This window comes from Heterodontus francisci, chromosome 1 (genome assembly GCF_036365525.1).
Source record: "Heterodontus francisci isolate sHetFra1 chromosome 1, sHetFra1.hap1, whole genome shotgun sequence".
NCBI classification, from domain to species: Eukaryota; Metazoa; Chordata; class Chondrichthyes; order Heterodontiformes; family Heterodontidae; genus Heterodontus; species Heterodontus francisci.
In genome coordinates, this window is record NC_090371.1 from 221,478,504 (window position 1) to 221,492,502 (window position 13,999).

General features: G+C 42.8%; 1 protein-coding gene across 1 annotated transcript in view; it reads left to right on the forward strand.

Moving 5' to 3' along the window:
- Nucleotides 1–13,999, forward strand: part of fstl5 (follistatin-like 5) — a 1,003,829-nt gene that overhangs the window by 902,220 nt on the left and 87,610 nt on the right. The window contains exon 12 of the mRNA XM_068021658.1: nt 10,138–10,287. Within this exon, the coding sequence (XP_067877759.1) occupies nt 10,138–10,287 (150 nt within the window). The remainder of the gene's footprint in view (nt 1–10,137; nt 10,288–13,999) is intronic.

A 13,999-nucleotide genomic window follows, 5' to 3' on the forward strand; every position in this document is an offset into this window, starting at 1 on the left:
CAATCACAGGTGCTGCAGCTGTTCATGCCACTGGAGAAAATACGTGGATGGCTGCTAGGGGACAAGGGCTATTCATTGAAGAGGTGGCTGCTGATACCTATATGCAACCCTTCAACGAAGGCACAGAGGCGCTACAACCACTGCCATCTCAACACAAGGGCCACCATTGAGTAGGCCATTGGACTCCTCAAGATGCAATTTTGGTGCCTCGACCAGTCAGGGGTGCCCTCCAGTACACTCCTTAAGTGTTTCTCAGATTTAAGTGGTCTGCTGCGCTCTTCACAATATGGCCTTCCAAAGAGGTGTGGTCCTTGATGAGGGAGAAGTGGAGGAGTGGCAGACTTCCTCGAAAATGGAGGAGAGTGACCCAGCCCCCGGCAAGGACCTGCAGAGGTCTGCTTGAGGCTGCAATCAGGATGGAAAAGATGTTCGGGCTGCTTGATTCGGGCACACTTCTCCTGACAGCTCCTCATTGTGGAAGACAAGGGACCCTTGGCATGACCTTGTGATGCAAGAAGGTGCAAATCCACTAAGCAAACAAAATTGAGGCTCCACTGGTCCCAACATTGCCTGGAAGACAAGTTCCCAACTGCCTCTCTATTTCAACTAACGCACTCATTTGCATCTGTCCACCACCTCACAATTCGTCTGCCTTTAACCATCAATCATGAGACTCACACATGTTCGAGTACTATCATAATCATCTTCATTGCAGTACATTGGGGTGAATTTTCTGTGCCCGCTGACGTTGGGAACGGAGGCAGGGGGGCACCAAAAATACCGGCACCAGGCGTTTTCAAGATGTCACTCCCGGTGCTGGCAATAAATGCCAGGGAGGGGGAAGGGCAGGACAGGAATCCCAGTCTTCTCCCAACTGAAGTCTATTAAAGATCTTTAAAAGCTCATTAACAGCCTATCAAGTGTTGAGGTTTAAATTTTTAAAGCGACAGACAGGTTACTCGTGCCTTCAGAAACTGATCAGCTGAAAGGAGGTGGTTTATGGGTGGGGAGCCAGTCATGGGTGCCCCAGGGCATCACTCCAGCCCCATAAGAGGGTCAGTGGGGCAAAGGGGGACTGAACACCTGGTAAGGGTTCACTTGGCACTGTACAGATGGCAGGGAGAGTGGGCACTCAGCATTTGGGCTTTGAACAGGGTCTGCTCCCCCACCCCAGCATCCCGGGGCCAGAAGAGCAGGGAGCAAAGCTGCCACGGAGAATTGGGCAACCACCTATCCAGAAGAAAGGCTCCAGTTGGCAATGGAGGCATGACTGTCAAATTTTAGGCTCAGTGTCAATGAGAGGCAACACCCTCTGCAGGAAGTACAAAACCCGAGGTATCAGGAGGGCATGGGAAAGGAAAAAAGGGTAGGAAGGCAATGGTGGCCAAACCTTCTACACAGGATCTACCGCCAAAGGTGGAGCTCCCTGGAGATGATCCAGTGCTGCAGGATGACTATGACTCTTCAGGCAGATGGTCACAGACATCTGTGACCTCATCATCAAAGACCTTGCACCACGCAGCACTGGTGGACATGCCCTGCCAGTTGTCATCAAAGTCAGTATGGTCTTGAACTTCTTGGCTTTTGGCTCCTTCCAAGGATCAGTTGCAGACTTCAGTGACATCTCACAAACTGCAGAACACCTCTGAATTTCTTAGGTCACTGATGCCCTCTTTGCCAGAGCTGGACAGCACAATCATTTAACGAAAGACGTTGCCTCACAGGGTCTGAGGGCAACTGTTTTTGCCTCCATCACTGGATTCCCCCAGGTGCAGGTCATTGATGGCACCCATGTGTCCACCGGGCACCTAGCGATCGGCCAGTGAGATCCATCAACAGGAAGGACTTCTACTCCCTCAACATCCAACTGGTCTGCAACCACAACAATGTGTGTGCTCGCTTTCCTGGCAGCTGCCATGACTCTTTCAGTCTAGGCTGCCTCAGATCTTCATTCCCCAAAGTGCTTGGATGGATCCCAGGGCACAAGGGAAATCCCTTGAAGACATGGCTATTGACCCCGCTGCAGGAGCCCAGACAGATGCACAGAGGTGAAACAACCAATGCCACCTTCTCACTAGCACAACCATTGAGCAGGCCATTGGACTTCTGAAGATGCGATTCAAATGCCTGGACCGGTTGGGCAGTGCCCTCTAGTACCCTCCTGCAAGGGTCTCGGTCGTTGTGGTAGTCTGCTGTGCTCTACATAGCAAGGCCTTCCAGAGAGATGTGGACCTTGAGGACGGTGAGGCCCTGGAAGGAGATAACTCTTCGGGGGAGGAGCAGGAGGTGAGAGAAGAGGATGTAGATGGGGCAGAGGAAGATGACGCTGAACCGAGAGGTGCCCCTGCTGCATGACAAGGTGACCTCCTCCTGGCTCCTTCCAGGAAGAAGACGTCCCTCCTCTCCCTCACAGGCTCCAGCATTCGATCCATGTCAGCATCAATGAAGCGAGGGGCTGCCCTGCCCTGGGTACCAGGCTTCCAGCTCCCCTGTGATATCTCGTTTCCCTCTGGTGCTGTGGAAGGTTTTGGTGCAAACTGCAGATCTCTCTCTCAGGACAACCGGCAGTCTCATTGATGACTGCTGTGGAGTTTCACCTGACCAGCCTCTGTTCTCGCACCCACTGGCCCTAAGTGGGCAGGAAACCCGCCTCCATATCAATTAAGGTCTTCCCCATGTGAAAATCTTAACTTTAATCAGTTTCCCACCGGAGGCCGGTTTCTGACCCAAAAACAGACCCGGCTCCTGTTTCCTGCTTCCATGGCAAAAATTCAGCTCATTGAATCAGTGTAACAGGCTGTGCTGAAAGCTCACAGGCCTGAAATTTTAACTCTGTTTCTGTCTCCACAGATACTGCAGGCCTGCTGAGTATTTCCAGCACATTCTGTTTTTATTTCAGATTCCCAGCATCTGCAGTATTTTGCTTTTATTAGCCCCAGGGTATTAGCCTCTAGATTACTAGGCTCTTTATCTGAATGCATGCAGCATTGATAACAAGATAGATTAATTGATGACACAATAGTGATATTACCACTATACCACCATTTCCTTTGCCACCTGAAAAGATCTATGCACATAAACCCCCAGTGTTCCTGCACACTATTTGGAACTGTGCCATTAAGTCTACATTGCCTCTCCCAATCCCTTCTTCCAAAATGCATCACTTCACACTTTTCTGTATTAACTTCCATCTGCCACTTGTCTGCCCATTCAGCTAGCCTATCTATGTCTTGTTGCAGTCGATTAGTCTGTCACTGTCTTCCACACCTCCAAGTTTGAGATCATTGGCACATTTTGAAATTTTACGCTGTATTCCAAAAGCCAAATCATTTATATATTTCAAAAAAATTCAGTGGTCCAAGCACTGAACTTTGGGGAACACCATTGTCTACCATCCTCCAGTCTGAAACACAACCATTTACCACGACTCGCTGATCCTTCAGCCAATATTTTTATCCAAGTTAATACTGGCCCTCCTAGTGAGCTTCACTTTTGTTAACCAGCCTTGCATGTGGTGCATTCATTGCTTTCCCTTCATCAACCTTCTCTGTTACTTCATCAAAAAATGTAATTTGATTAGTCAAGCATGATCTGCCTTTTACAAATCCGTGCTGGCTATCCTTAACTAACTCAAAGCTCTCCAAGTGCCTGTTGATTTTTTTCCCTGATTATTGTTTGTAAAAATATTACCCACCACTGCTGTTAAACTGTCTATCCCTTTAGTTACTAGGAATGTCCTTACACCCATTCTTGAATAAGGGTGTTACATTTGCCACTCTCTGATCCTCTAGCACCTCCCCTGTATCTCGGATAGATTGGAAAATTATGACAGGCCCTTCCACTATCTCCACCCCCATTTCGTTTAGCAACCTGCAATCCGGACCAGGCAACTTATCCACTTTAAGCACTGCCAGCCTTTCCAGTGCATGTTTCCGATCATCTCCACTTCTACCCATATTTTGTCAGCATCCTCTTCCTTAGTGAACACCGATACAAAGTACTCAATACGTATTCTAGCCTTGCCCTGCACTTATAAGCATATATCACTCTTTTTGTTCCTAAAAGGACCCACTCCACCTCTTACTATTTATAAGCCGGTAGAAGATTTTTGGAGTTCCTTTTTATGTTAACTATTCTCATATTCTGTCTTTGCCAGTTTTATTTTCCACTTCTCTTCCCCTTATTGTAATTGGCCTGGTTCTCGCTTGAAGAATTCACCTAACAGCATCATATACCCTTTTTTCTTGTTTCATCACATTCTCTATCTCCCTCATCATCCAAGGAGTCCTGGCTTTCATTCCCCCACCTTTCACCCTTGCTGAAATGTACCTAGCCTGCACCTGAAATGTCTCCTCCTTAAAGATCACCCATTGCTCCCTTACAGTTTTTCCTGTCAATCTTTGGTTCCATTTTACCCTGGCTGGATCCCCTCACATCCCATTGAAGTTAGTCCTCTGCAATTTAGAAGTTCTACTTTAGATGGTTCCTTGTTCTTCTCCATTACTAATCTAAACCTTATAATACGATGATCACTTTTACCCAAGTGTTCCCCCACAGACACTTGGTCTACTTGGCCCACCGAATTTCCCAGCAGCAGATTCAGCAATGACTCCTTCCTAGCTGGACTGAGAATATACTGCTAAAGGAAGTTCTCCTGAACATATTTCAGAAATTCCTCCCCCTCCTTGCACTTTAACATTATCCCAATCTATATTTGAGTAATTAAAGTCCCCCAGTATCACCACTGTATAGTTCTTGCACAATTTTTTGATTTCCCTGCAGATTTGCTCCTGTTTCTTTCTCAGTATTTGGAGCCCTTGAGAAGACCCCAGTAGCGTGATCATCCCCATTTTGCTTCTCAAGTCTAACCAGATGGATTCTGTCCTTGTCCTGTCAAGAACACCCTCTCTTTCCAACACTACAATGTTTACCCGAATCAGTACTGCTACCCAACCTCCCTTTTTTCCTTCCCTATCTTTTCTGAACACTTTGTATCTTTGAATATTAAGCACCCAGTCCTCACCATTTTTAAGCCACAGTTCCGTTATTGCTACTGCATCATATTCCCACAAGACTATTTGTGCTTGTAGCTCACCAATCTTATTCACCACACTTTGTGAATTTACATATATGCATTGTAAACCTGTCTTTGTATTCCTTGTAGTCTTTCTTAGTCTGCTCCCATCTAATATGATACTACCTCCTTCTCAAACCCCTTTACGCACCTTACATCTCTTTTTTACCTCAATATGTTGGTGCCCATGCCCCTGGTAATTTAGTTTAAAACCTCCCCAAACAAACTAGTGAACCTCCCTGCAAGCACATTGGTCCTGGTCCTGTTGAAGTGCAACCTGCCCCTTTTGAAAGGTGCTCCTGCCCCAGAACTGGTCCCAATATACTAACAAATTTAAGCCCTCCCTCCTGCACCATGCCTCAAGCCACGCATTGATCCTTCCTATTTCTACTCTCGCTTGCGCATGGCACTGGCAGTAATCCAGAGATTACTAACTTTGAGGACCTACTTTTTAACTTCCTCCCTAGCTGCTGAAAATCTGACTGCAGGACCTCAATACTCTCTCTATGTTGTTGGTACCGATGCAGACCACAACTTTTGGTTCACTCCCTCTTGCACCCTCTCCATGATGTCCTTTATTTATCCTGGCACCAGGGAGGCAACACATCATGTGGGATTCACAATGATGGTTACAGAAAAGCCTGTCTGTCCCCTTAACTACGGAATCTCCGATAATGACTGGGGACTTTTTCCATGTACCCTCCTGTGCAGTGCCTTGCCCATTGGTGTCATGTTCTGGACTGCACTCCTTCAAGGTGTCGCCACTCCAAGAGTCAGAGTATTGGTTTGAGAGTGGCACACGCCCCGAAGACTCCTGCACCTCTATCTCTTCCTGTTCTTCCGTATGGCCACCCATCTACAACCCTGATCTCTCACTGCCTGTTGGGCGACCACCTCCTGGAACATACAATTCAGGAAACTCTCATCCTCCCTGTTTCTCCCCAGTGACTCCAGCTGCCCCATAGGCGTGGAAATTCTAAGCTGGAGCTCAAGCAGCTGAAGACACTTCCTACACTGTGGTTCACCCAAGACACCTGAAGTTCCCACTTGGCGCAAGAAGTGCACTAAAAGGCCCCAGTTGCCTATTCATGATCTAAAAAAAAGTCTATTCCCTTTTTTAGAATGTAGTAGTAGCTTGTATAAACTATTAATTTTAATTAATGCCTCTAGACCCGCTCTGTGCTAATAATACTCATAGGAATTCACTTACTGCTATACTTATTCCAATTGGAATTTTCTTAATTAGTTAACTAGTTAAGCTATAAATTTAATACAGTACTTTATAATTTCCCAAGCCTAGTTTAAACCACTGCCCTAGTTTAAAAAAAAACTATCACTCACCAACCCATCACCTGTCCTCTGATGTCACTCCTTGCTTTTTGAAACTACACTGAACTGGTCCATGCTTTTATCCCACTCTCTCTCTCTCTCTCTCTCTCTCTTATATTCTATGCCGTTTGGTTTCACTGGCTGGCTGTTAACGGCCTCTCACTGGAAACAAAATATCACGTTGTGTTAACGTCACCTTCAGGATTGCCTCAAGAGAGGCTGCCCTGGCATGACTGATCCTCTTCCTCTGCCATCTTCTACCGTAAATCGTCAATCACAATGATGGCTGCCAGTTCCTGTTTAAATCTCATCCGCCTTACTTCTTTCCTGCCTCCTCCCCACCTCTAATTGGGTGTCCGACACGCCCCCGGCCACTAATTGGCCTGCTCGTTTAAAATTGCATCAGGGGTCGTGACCCAGAAGTGCGTCCGATGTCAGGGTCACGACCTTGGATTCAAGATTCTGCCCAATATCCCTACTGTTTGTCATCTACTCCCCAAATAATAACCTAATCAGGTCAATAATTTTCCTTCAATTATATGAGCATTCATTTTAATGATTAAAATCCAACATTATTGTGGTAGGGTTCAGAGCCATGAAAATTTTTATGTATTTGCCAGTTTGCTGGATATTTTATAAATCAGATTTATTTCAGAGCAATGCAGATATGAACCTAGTTCTAAATCAACAACCAGTTAATTTACAGTACTTTAAAATATCTCAGTACTTACAAGATTTCAGTACAATGTCTTTCAGAACACTCTTGTGTTTACTGGAACCGTCCAGCATCTCTTGAGTTTCAGTTTCATCAATTCTTGGCTTAATCAATCAAGCACAGTGAACACTGATCAGTGAACAGACGAATGCAATCAAACCCAGATGAAGCAAACCATTGACCACTACAAAAACTAGCTTGTCACTGGCTTTGCTGATTTACACAGTGTCAGCCAGGTCAGCAGAGAGAGCATTATAACTTGTTTCTATTCCTGGGTGCAGATTTTGCTCTTCAGCATGGGGCATAAGAGCATGGAAGAACAAAAGCCCTTATAAGAAAATAGGGCACAATTGGTTCATGGTTTTCCATCTATCCATTTTAATGGACAGAATATTGTTAGCAGGTGGTGCCCAATTTTCTGAGAAGGGTGGCAGCCCTGCCAGGCTCTGTGCCCCATCACATCTATTCCCTCATCGCAATGGAGTGACCCCTGCAGTATAATTTGATTTGATATTTGATGCCATGTCCTTGCATTTCGTTATTAGGATTCCGTTTGTGTAATTTTCCAAGTGCATAGGAATAGACATTGGGGCTGGGGGGTGGAATTTCTGCTTGTTCTCACAAACTCTCCCTGTGACCTTGGCAGACGATTGGTGAAAACCCATATATGTCGTTTCTTTGGAGTTTCCACTACAACACGCCACCCCCCACCCATAGGAATTCCAGGCACAGAATACGACAGATTGGACCCAGTTGTGATGCCCCCAATTGTCAAATTTAATTTGCAAGCTGGCTCAGGAAGAGTGCTTGGGCAAGGGCTGCCAGTAATCATGGAACTATACCCCGGCATGAGCCACTACCCCTTGGAAAAGAGTGGTAATGAGAGAAGAAGGAAAAAGGTTTTGAGAAATTTATTAAGTAAAACTCAGAAGATTACTAAACTGCATACGTTTAGATAATTATGTAGGGATTAAAATGGTAAAAGGTTTTTGAGATATATAGATAAATAAACAGGCGATTACTAAATTGCATACTTTTAGATAATTATGCAGGGATGTGCATAGCATTTTCATCAATATGTATTGCAAAAAGGTATTCTTCATGCAGTTGTGCAAATGCCAGTGTTTTGTTAGCTTTGCAGTAGTAATGGATTTTCCCCTAGGCTCTGATGGAAAGGGTTTGCAAATTTAATCTGAACAAAGCTGCACCAATTATCTTTGAATATATAAAAAAAAGGCTTCAGACTTTCCACCATCTGCTTTCAAAACATCTTGGCTTGATTTAATAGGGCTCCTTAAAGACATTTCAGCTCTTTCTGAAGGAAAATGTGGGCTTGTTTCTTTTCATTATTTTGATTATGCTTACTCGAAGTTTAGGTGTCCACTTCTTTAACCCACCTTGAGCTCTAAGAAAGGCTTACATATTTATATAGCGCCGCAACATATCAAGTAAAAATATTTGTGCTCAAGGTAACACCAGTGCTCATAGTGAATATTTATAAACTGGACTCTGTTTGATTATTCATTAAAAAATCAGAATATGCTGGAAGTACACATGCCGATCAGTCAGGTGACATAAGAGAAAGAGAGATGATCATTTGGATGGACCCCTTCAATCAGAAATGATTTCAGTTTCCTTTTTATCTCTATTATTAAATTATTCAATGCTCCCTCTGCTCTCTGGTAATAATTACACAGCGTATAAGTAAACTCAAATCAATGCTCAGTCTTTTTAAGACTATTTTTGCTCGTTTTGTGATGCTAATACACTGGCTGAGTGAGATACAGAAAATTACACTAACCTTTTCTAATGGGTTGAGTAAACAACTGGTGGTACATTAGTCAATATATTTTTCCTTTTAGTCAATTAGCTGTTTGGTGGGGAGCTTTTATTTCAAGCCATTATTTGCATTTAGTATTTAAAGTAATAGTGCTTCTTCTGCCATGAGAACATTAAAAATATTAATGACTCAATAATCTTGCCATATAATTGCTTTTCTAAACATTGCATTTATATCCCAGGAGGATAATTTCAAATGACAAAAATGCAGCTGAAAAATAAATTCCTGCATTTAGGACTAATTTTCAGCAGAATATTAAAGCAACAAATGCAGGACTCTCTTAACTACATAGAATTTACAGGACAGAAACAGGCCATTTGCTCAACTGTTCTATGTCAGTGTTTAAGCTCCACACAGGCCTCCTTCCACATCTCTTCATTTAACTCAGCCAAAACATAAAGATACAGTCAAATAAGAGTAAAGATTTAAAGATGTAATTTTCAACTTAGTACATCAAATTCAAAATATAATTGTACAAGGCAAAAAAAGTTAAGAAAATGTTTCAACTTGGTCTGCCCAGTTTCACAGTAAATCACTCAAAAACCTTGACTTGAAACAAACATCAGAATTCTTCAGCAGATTACTAAAAGTCTTTGGTATTACAGGTAGTATCACATTTGAAAATAGATATTGCTCCGTTCATCAACGTAAAGAAAGAACTTGCAAATATCTAGCATCTTTCATGGCCTCATGACATTCCAAAGCAATTTACAACTAATGAAGTACTTTTGAAGTGTAGTCTTCACTGTTATAATGTAGGAAACAGCAGCCAATTTGAACACAGTAGCATCCCACAAACAGCAATGAGATAATGACCAGAAAATCGGTTTCATTGATGTTAGTTATACTTAAACTTAACAGAGTTATGACCTAGATCTGACCTTCCCTGCTGGTAGTTAACAAATTAAATTAGATTGTTATCTATTGTGAATACAAACAGTTTGTCAGTTTAACATGCAATAAGGATGATATACATTTACAGTCATGAAATCTGAACTCTTGGAAGAGCATAAAAAGTACCTGCTACTGTTTCTCTGCTGCCCAAGCACTTTCTAAGCATCATCATTTATTATGTTTACCTTGATTTTCCTGTAGTCACATCGAAACTGAACCTAATTTCACCTCTATTATTAGTTTTGGTTGGTTACAGAAGATTCTTTTCTCCGCATTGTTGCTTAGGAGGAGGTCTGCCCCAAAGCTGAGGGTGAAGCAGTCCAGCGGTGCGTGTGGGCTACTGCCGTGAACATCAAAGACAAGTACATCTACGTGACGCAGCCAAAGCTGAACAGAGTGCTGATTGTTGATATTCAGTCTCAGAAAGCAGTGCAGGTCTTTATTACTTTTTTTACATTGTTCAGTTAGTTAAATTAAGCCAAGGTGAATAAAATATAATTTTGGCCTTTAAAACATGAACATAGTTTACAATGTCACCTTTACAGTACACTTGTTTACAGGAAAAATAGTTAGAATTTTTTTTTTCCTTCTGATTTTGACATTGTTTTAAGGGCTTTATAAAATGAAAAGTAGACTAACAACTTGGAATGTCATGTAAAAATAATTTTTGAGCTTACCAAATATAGTATATGAATTTTCTTATGTACGTAAAATGTTTGAAGATAAACACTAATGCTTATTTCCTCATGATAATTACATGTGTATACACAATATTCTGTTGGCAGCTGCATTGCTTAAAAAGTCAATAGTGTTATAATGAACTTTACCTTACTTCCTTGTTTTATTCCCTTTGAGCAATATCTAGTTTAAATACTGAGTGCTGATTCTGTCAGGAGGTTTGAAATTCCCCTGTACATACTTTTAGTGCAATGGTTAACAAAGTAGTTAACCCATTTATTTTAAATAGATATATAACTTCATTTAAATAGCACTGTCACCTTTCAGGGTTTCTGAATATGTCGCTACGGGAGGATCTTGGTGTAATTTATGCTAAAAATTCTATTATTCAGTTAGATATATCTCCCAAGGGTTAGATTCACCGAAACGCAGAACTGCAAATATAGATTATGATCCAGAGTGCTTTAAACAATGGAGTTTATTTTAGATATTCCATTGAGCTTCTGGACCATTTGGCATTGCCACAACCAATTCATTGGAACCCAGCATTGGCATCTGCTGAGAATATACTTTCGGGAAAGAGTTAGCCAGTTTGTTTGGCAGGCCTACTGGCAAATCGGTAAGCAAGGAAGGTGTTGGAGGGATAGCTCATTCCTGTGATCAGAAGAAACAAAAAGTGAAGAAAAATCAATATTTGGGGTTAGCCAGTCTAGTTATGTCTGGGAAAGGAGCTTGACCTAGCAATGGAGAACGCGCTCATCGTAAACTCAGGGCCAGTCAGAACAAGAATTCTGACCAGGAAAAGTTAAGTGTTCCCCTTAGGAAACATTTTTCTAATTCATTACTGCCATTACTGGCAAGGTGAACAATAATTACTCATCTCTAGTTGCCCTTAAAAAGGTAGTGGACCTTAGATAAGATTTAAGTAAAGAGTTGCAGGATTTTGACCCAGCAACGATGAAGGAATAGTGATATTTGTCCAAGTCCAAATGGTCTATAGTCTTGCATTATGGGCTGTGAACCTTTGGAGACGCATGTGTTGTAACATCAAGGTATCTTTCTGGCCCAGCAAACTTTAGTTTGGAGTACTGCAGGGAATGCACATATTTGGCACCAGCCCTACCCACATTATCTACATTGAATGACCTCTTCCAGATGTAGACTCATTCACCATTGCATCTAGGTTCTACAACAGTCTGATTTTTCTGTTCCACGGTTCCAATACCAACAAATTGTTGTGATTTCTGCAAACATGCTGACAAATATGGAAGCACCTTCGTCCAAATAATTAATATAGATAGCAAAGAGCCAAGTACCCTCTGGGATTCCACTCATAACTAGTCTCCACACAGACCCATTATTAGGGGAGATGAAGATTTTCTTTTACAATGCATAAGTTGTGATCTGGAATGCACTGCCTGAAAGGGTGGCAGAGGCAGATTCAGTTGTAACCTTCAAAGAGGAATTGGATATGTACTTGAAATGGAAAGATTTGAGAGTTATGGGGAAAGGGAACGGGAGTCGGACTAATTGGATAGGACTTTCAAAGAATCCACACTGCAATGATGGGTCAAACGGCCTCTTTCTGTGCCGTATGGTTCTATGATTCTATGATTATCAACCCTCCAACTATGAGAATGCAACCAATTCTTTATCCGCCCCAGGATCTGGACTCACATCCTGCAGGGTCTTACGCCTTATAATTAGCCAATCATGTGGCATTTAGTAAAACTGGGTTACCATCATCCACTGGCCTAGTAATTTTCTCAGAAAATTCAACAGAAATCATGTTGAGAGTTTCTCATAACTACTGTCCAGGTGGTCATACAAAGTATCTCTAATGATCCCTTCTAGCAAATTGCCTCTAACCAAAGTCAAGCCAACAGACCTATAATTTCCCAGTTCTGACTCACTGTTCTTTTTGAATATCAGTAAAACATTAGCCTCCCGCCAGTCCATTGGAAGAATCACTCATCCTAATGAGCTGTTTCATAAAAATATCAGTGGTTTACTTAGCACAGCTGGCATCTGTTGGACTGCCGTTCGGTGAATCTCATAGTGACCTTTAGTTCTATCTAATTTGAGATCCCTTTTTTTTTCGCAGGAAACATCCACTTTGACATTTAGAACTTTAGCGACAACTGTTCATTGCGTTAACAGCAACTGAGCAGAGTTCACTGAAGTCAAGTCTGATGCACAGTAGCCATTTAAAACCTCTGCCATGTCCTGTGTGTACATCTGAAACTGCCCTGAGAAGTCCTTTAATGGACCTCTGCATTTCTTTATCCCACCCAGCCCCCTAACATTGCTCAAAAAATTTTTACAAATGTTAACAGTTATCCACTATTTCCTTCACCATTGACCTTTCTGCCGCTCTGCTTCTGTTATCAAATTGCCTCCTCTGTGACTGTGACCATGGTGCACTATCTCTCCTCTTATTTTCAACCTCTCTGTAGCCTTTGACACACTTGACCACTCCTTGGTCCTCTAACATGTCTCCTCCATTGTCCAGCTCTATGGGACTGCCCTTGCCTGGCTCCATTCTTACCTATACAATCATAGCCACAACATCTCCAGTAATATTCCTGTTCCTGCATCATTACCTCTGGAGCTCCCCCAAGGATCTGTCCTTGGTCCCCTCCTCTTCCTCATCTACATGATGACATCATACATGTACGATGGCAACAACCAGATCTCCCTGTCCATCACCTTTCTTGACCTGTCCATTGCCTCTTTCTTGTCAGACTGCTTGTCTAACATCCACTCATGATGAGCGGTAACTTTGCTCGAATTAAACATTGGCAAGACTGAAGTCATCGTTTTCAGCCATTGCCACAAGTTCATACCCTCACCATTGATTCCATCCACCTGACAGGCCACTGTCTCAGGTTGAAGCAGGTTGAACCTCGGCATCCTACTTAATGCCAACTAATCTGTCCGATACCGTATCCTCTTTATTGTAAAGATTGCCCACTTCCAACTTCATAACATTGCCCATCTCTGCTCCTGCCTCAGCCCATCCACTACCAAAATCCTCATCTATGCTTTTGTCCTCCGGACTCAATTATTCCAATACTCTCCTGACTGGCCACTCATCCTGCTCCCTCCATAAACTTCAGTTCATTCAAAATTCTGGTGCCCTTATCTCATCCCTTATCATGTCATACCCACCCATACGCACCCTGTGCTTGGTGGCTTGCATTGGCTTTCAGTTCTTCAATGCCTTAAATTTAAAATATTCATTATCATGTTTAAATTCCTTAATGGTCCTGCCCCTCTATTTCTGTAACCTCTTCCAACTCTACAACCCTCCAAGATCTCTGCATTCATCCAACTCTGGACTCTTGTGCAGCCCTCACTCCTTTTGCTGCATTACTGGTGGCCATGACTACAGCTGTGTAGGTCCTTAGCTCTGGAATCTGCTCCCTAAACTTTTCCACCTCCCTCTCCTCTCTTAAGACCTTCCTTA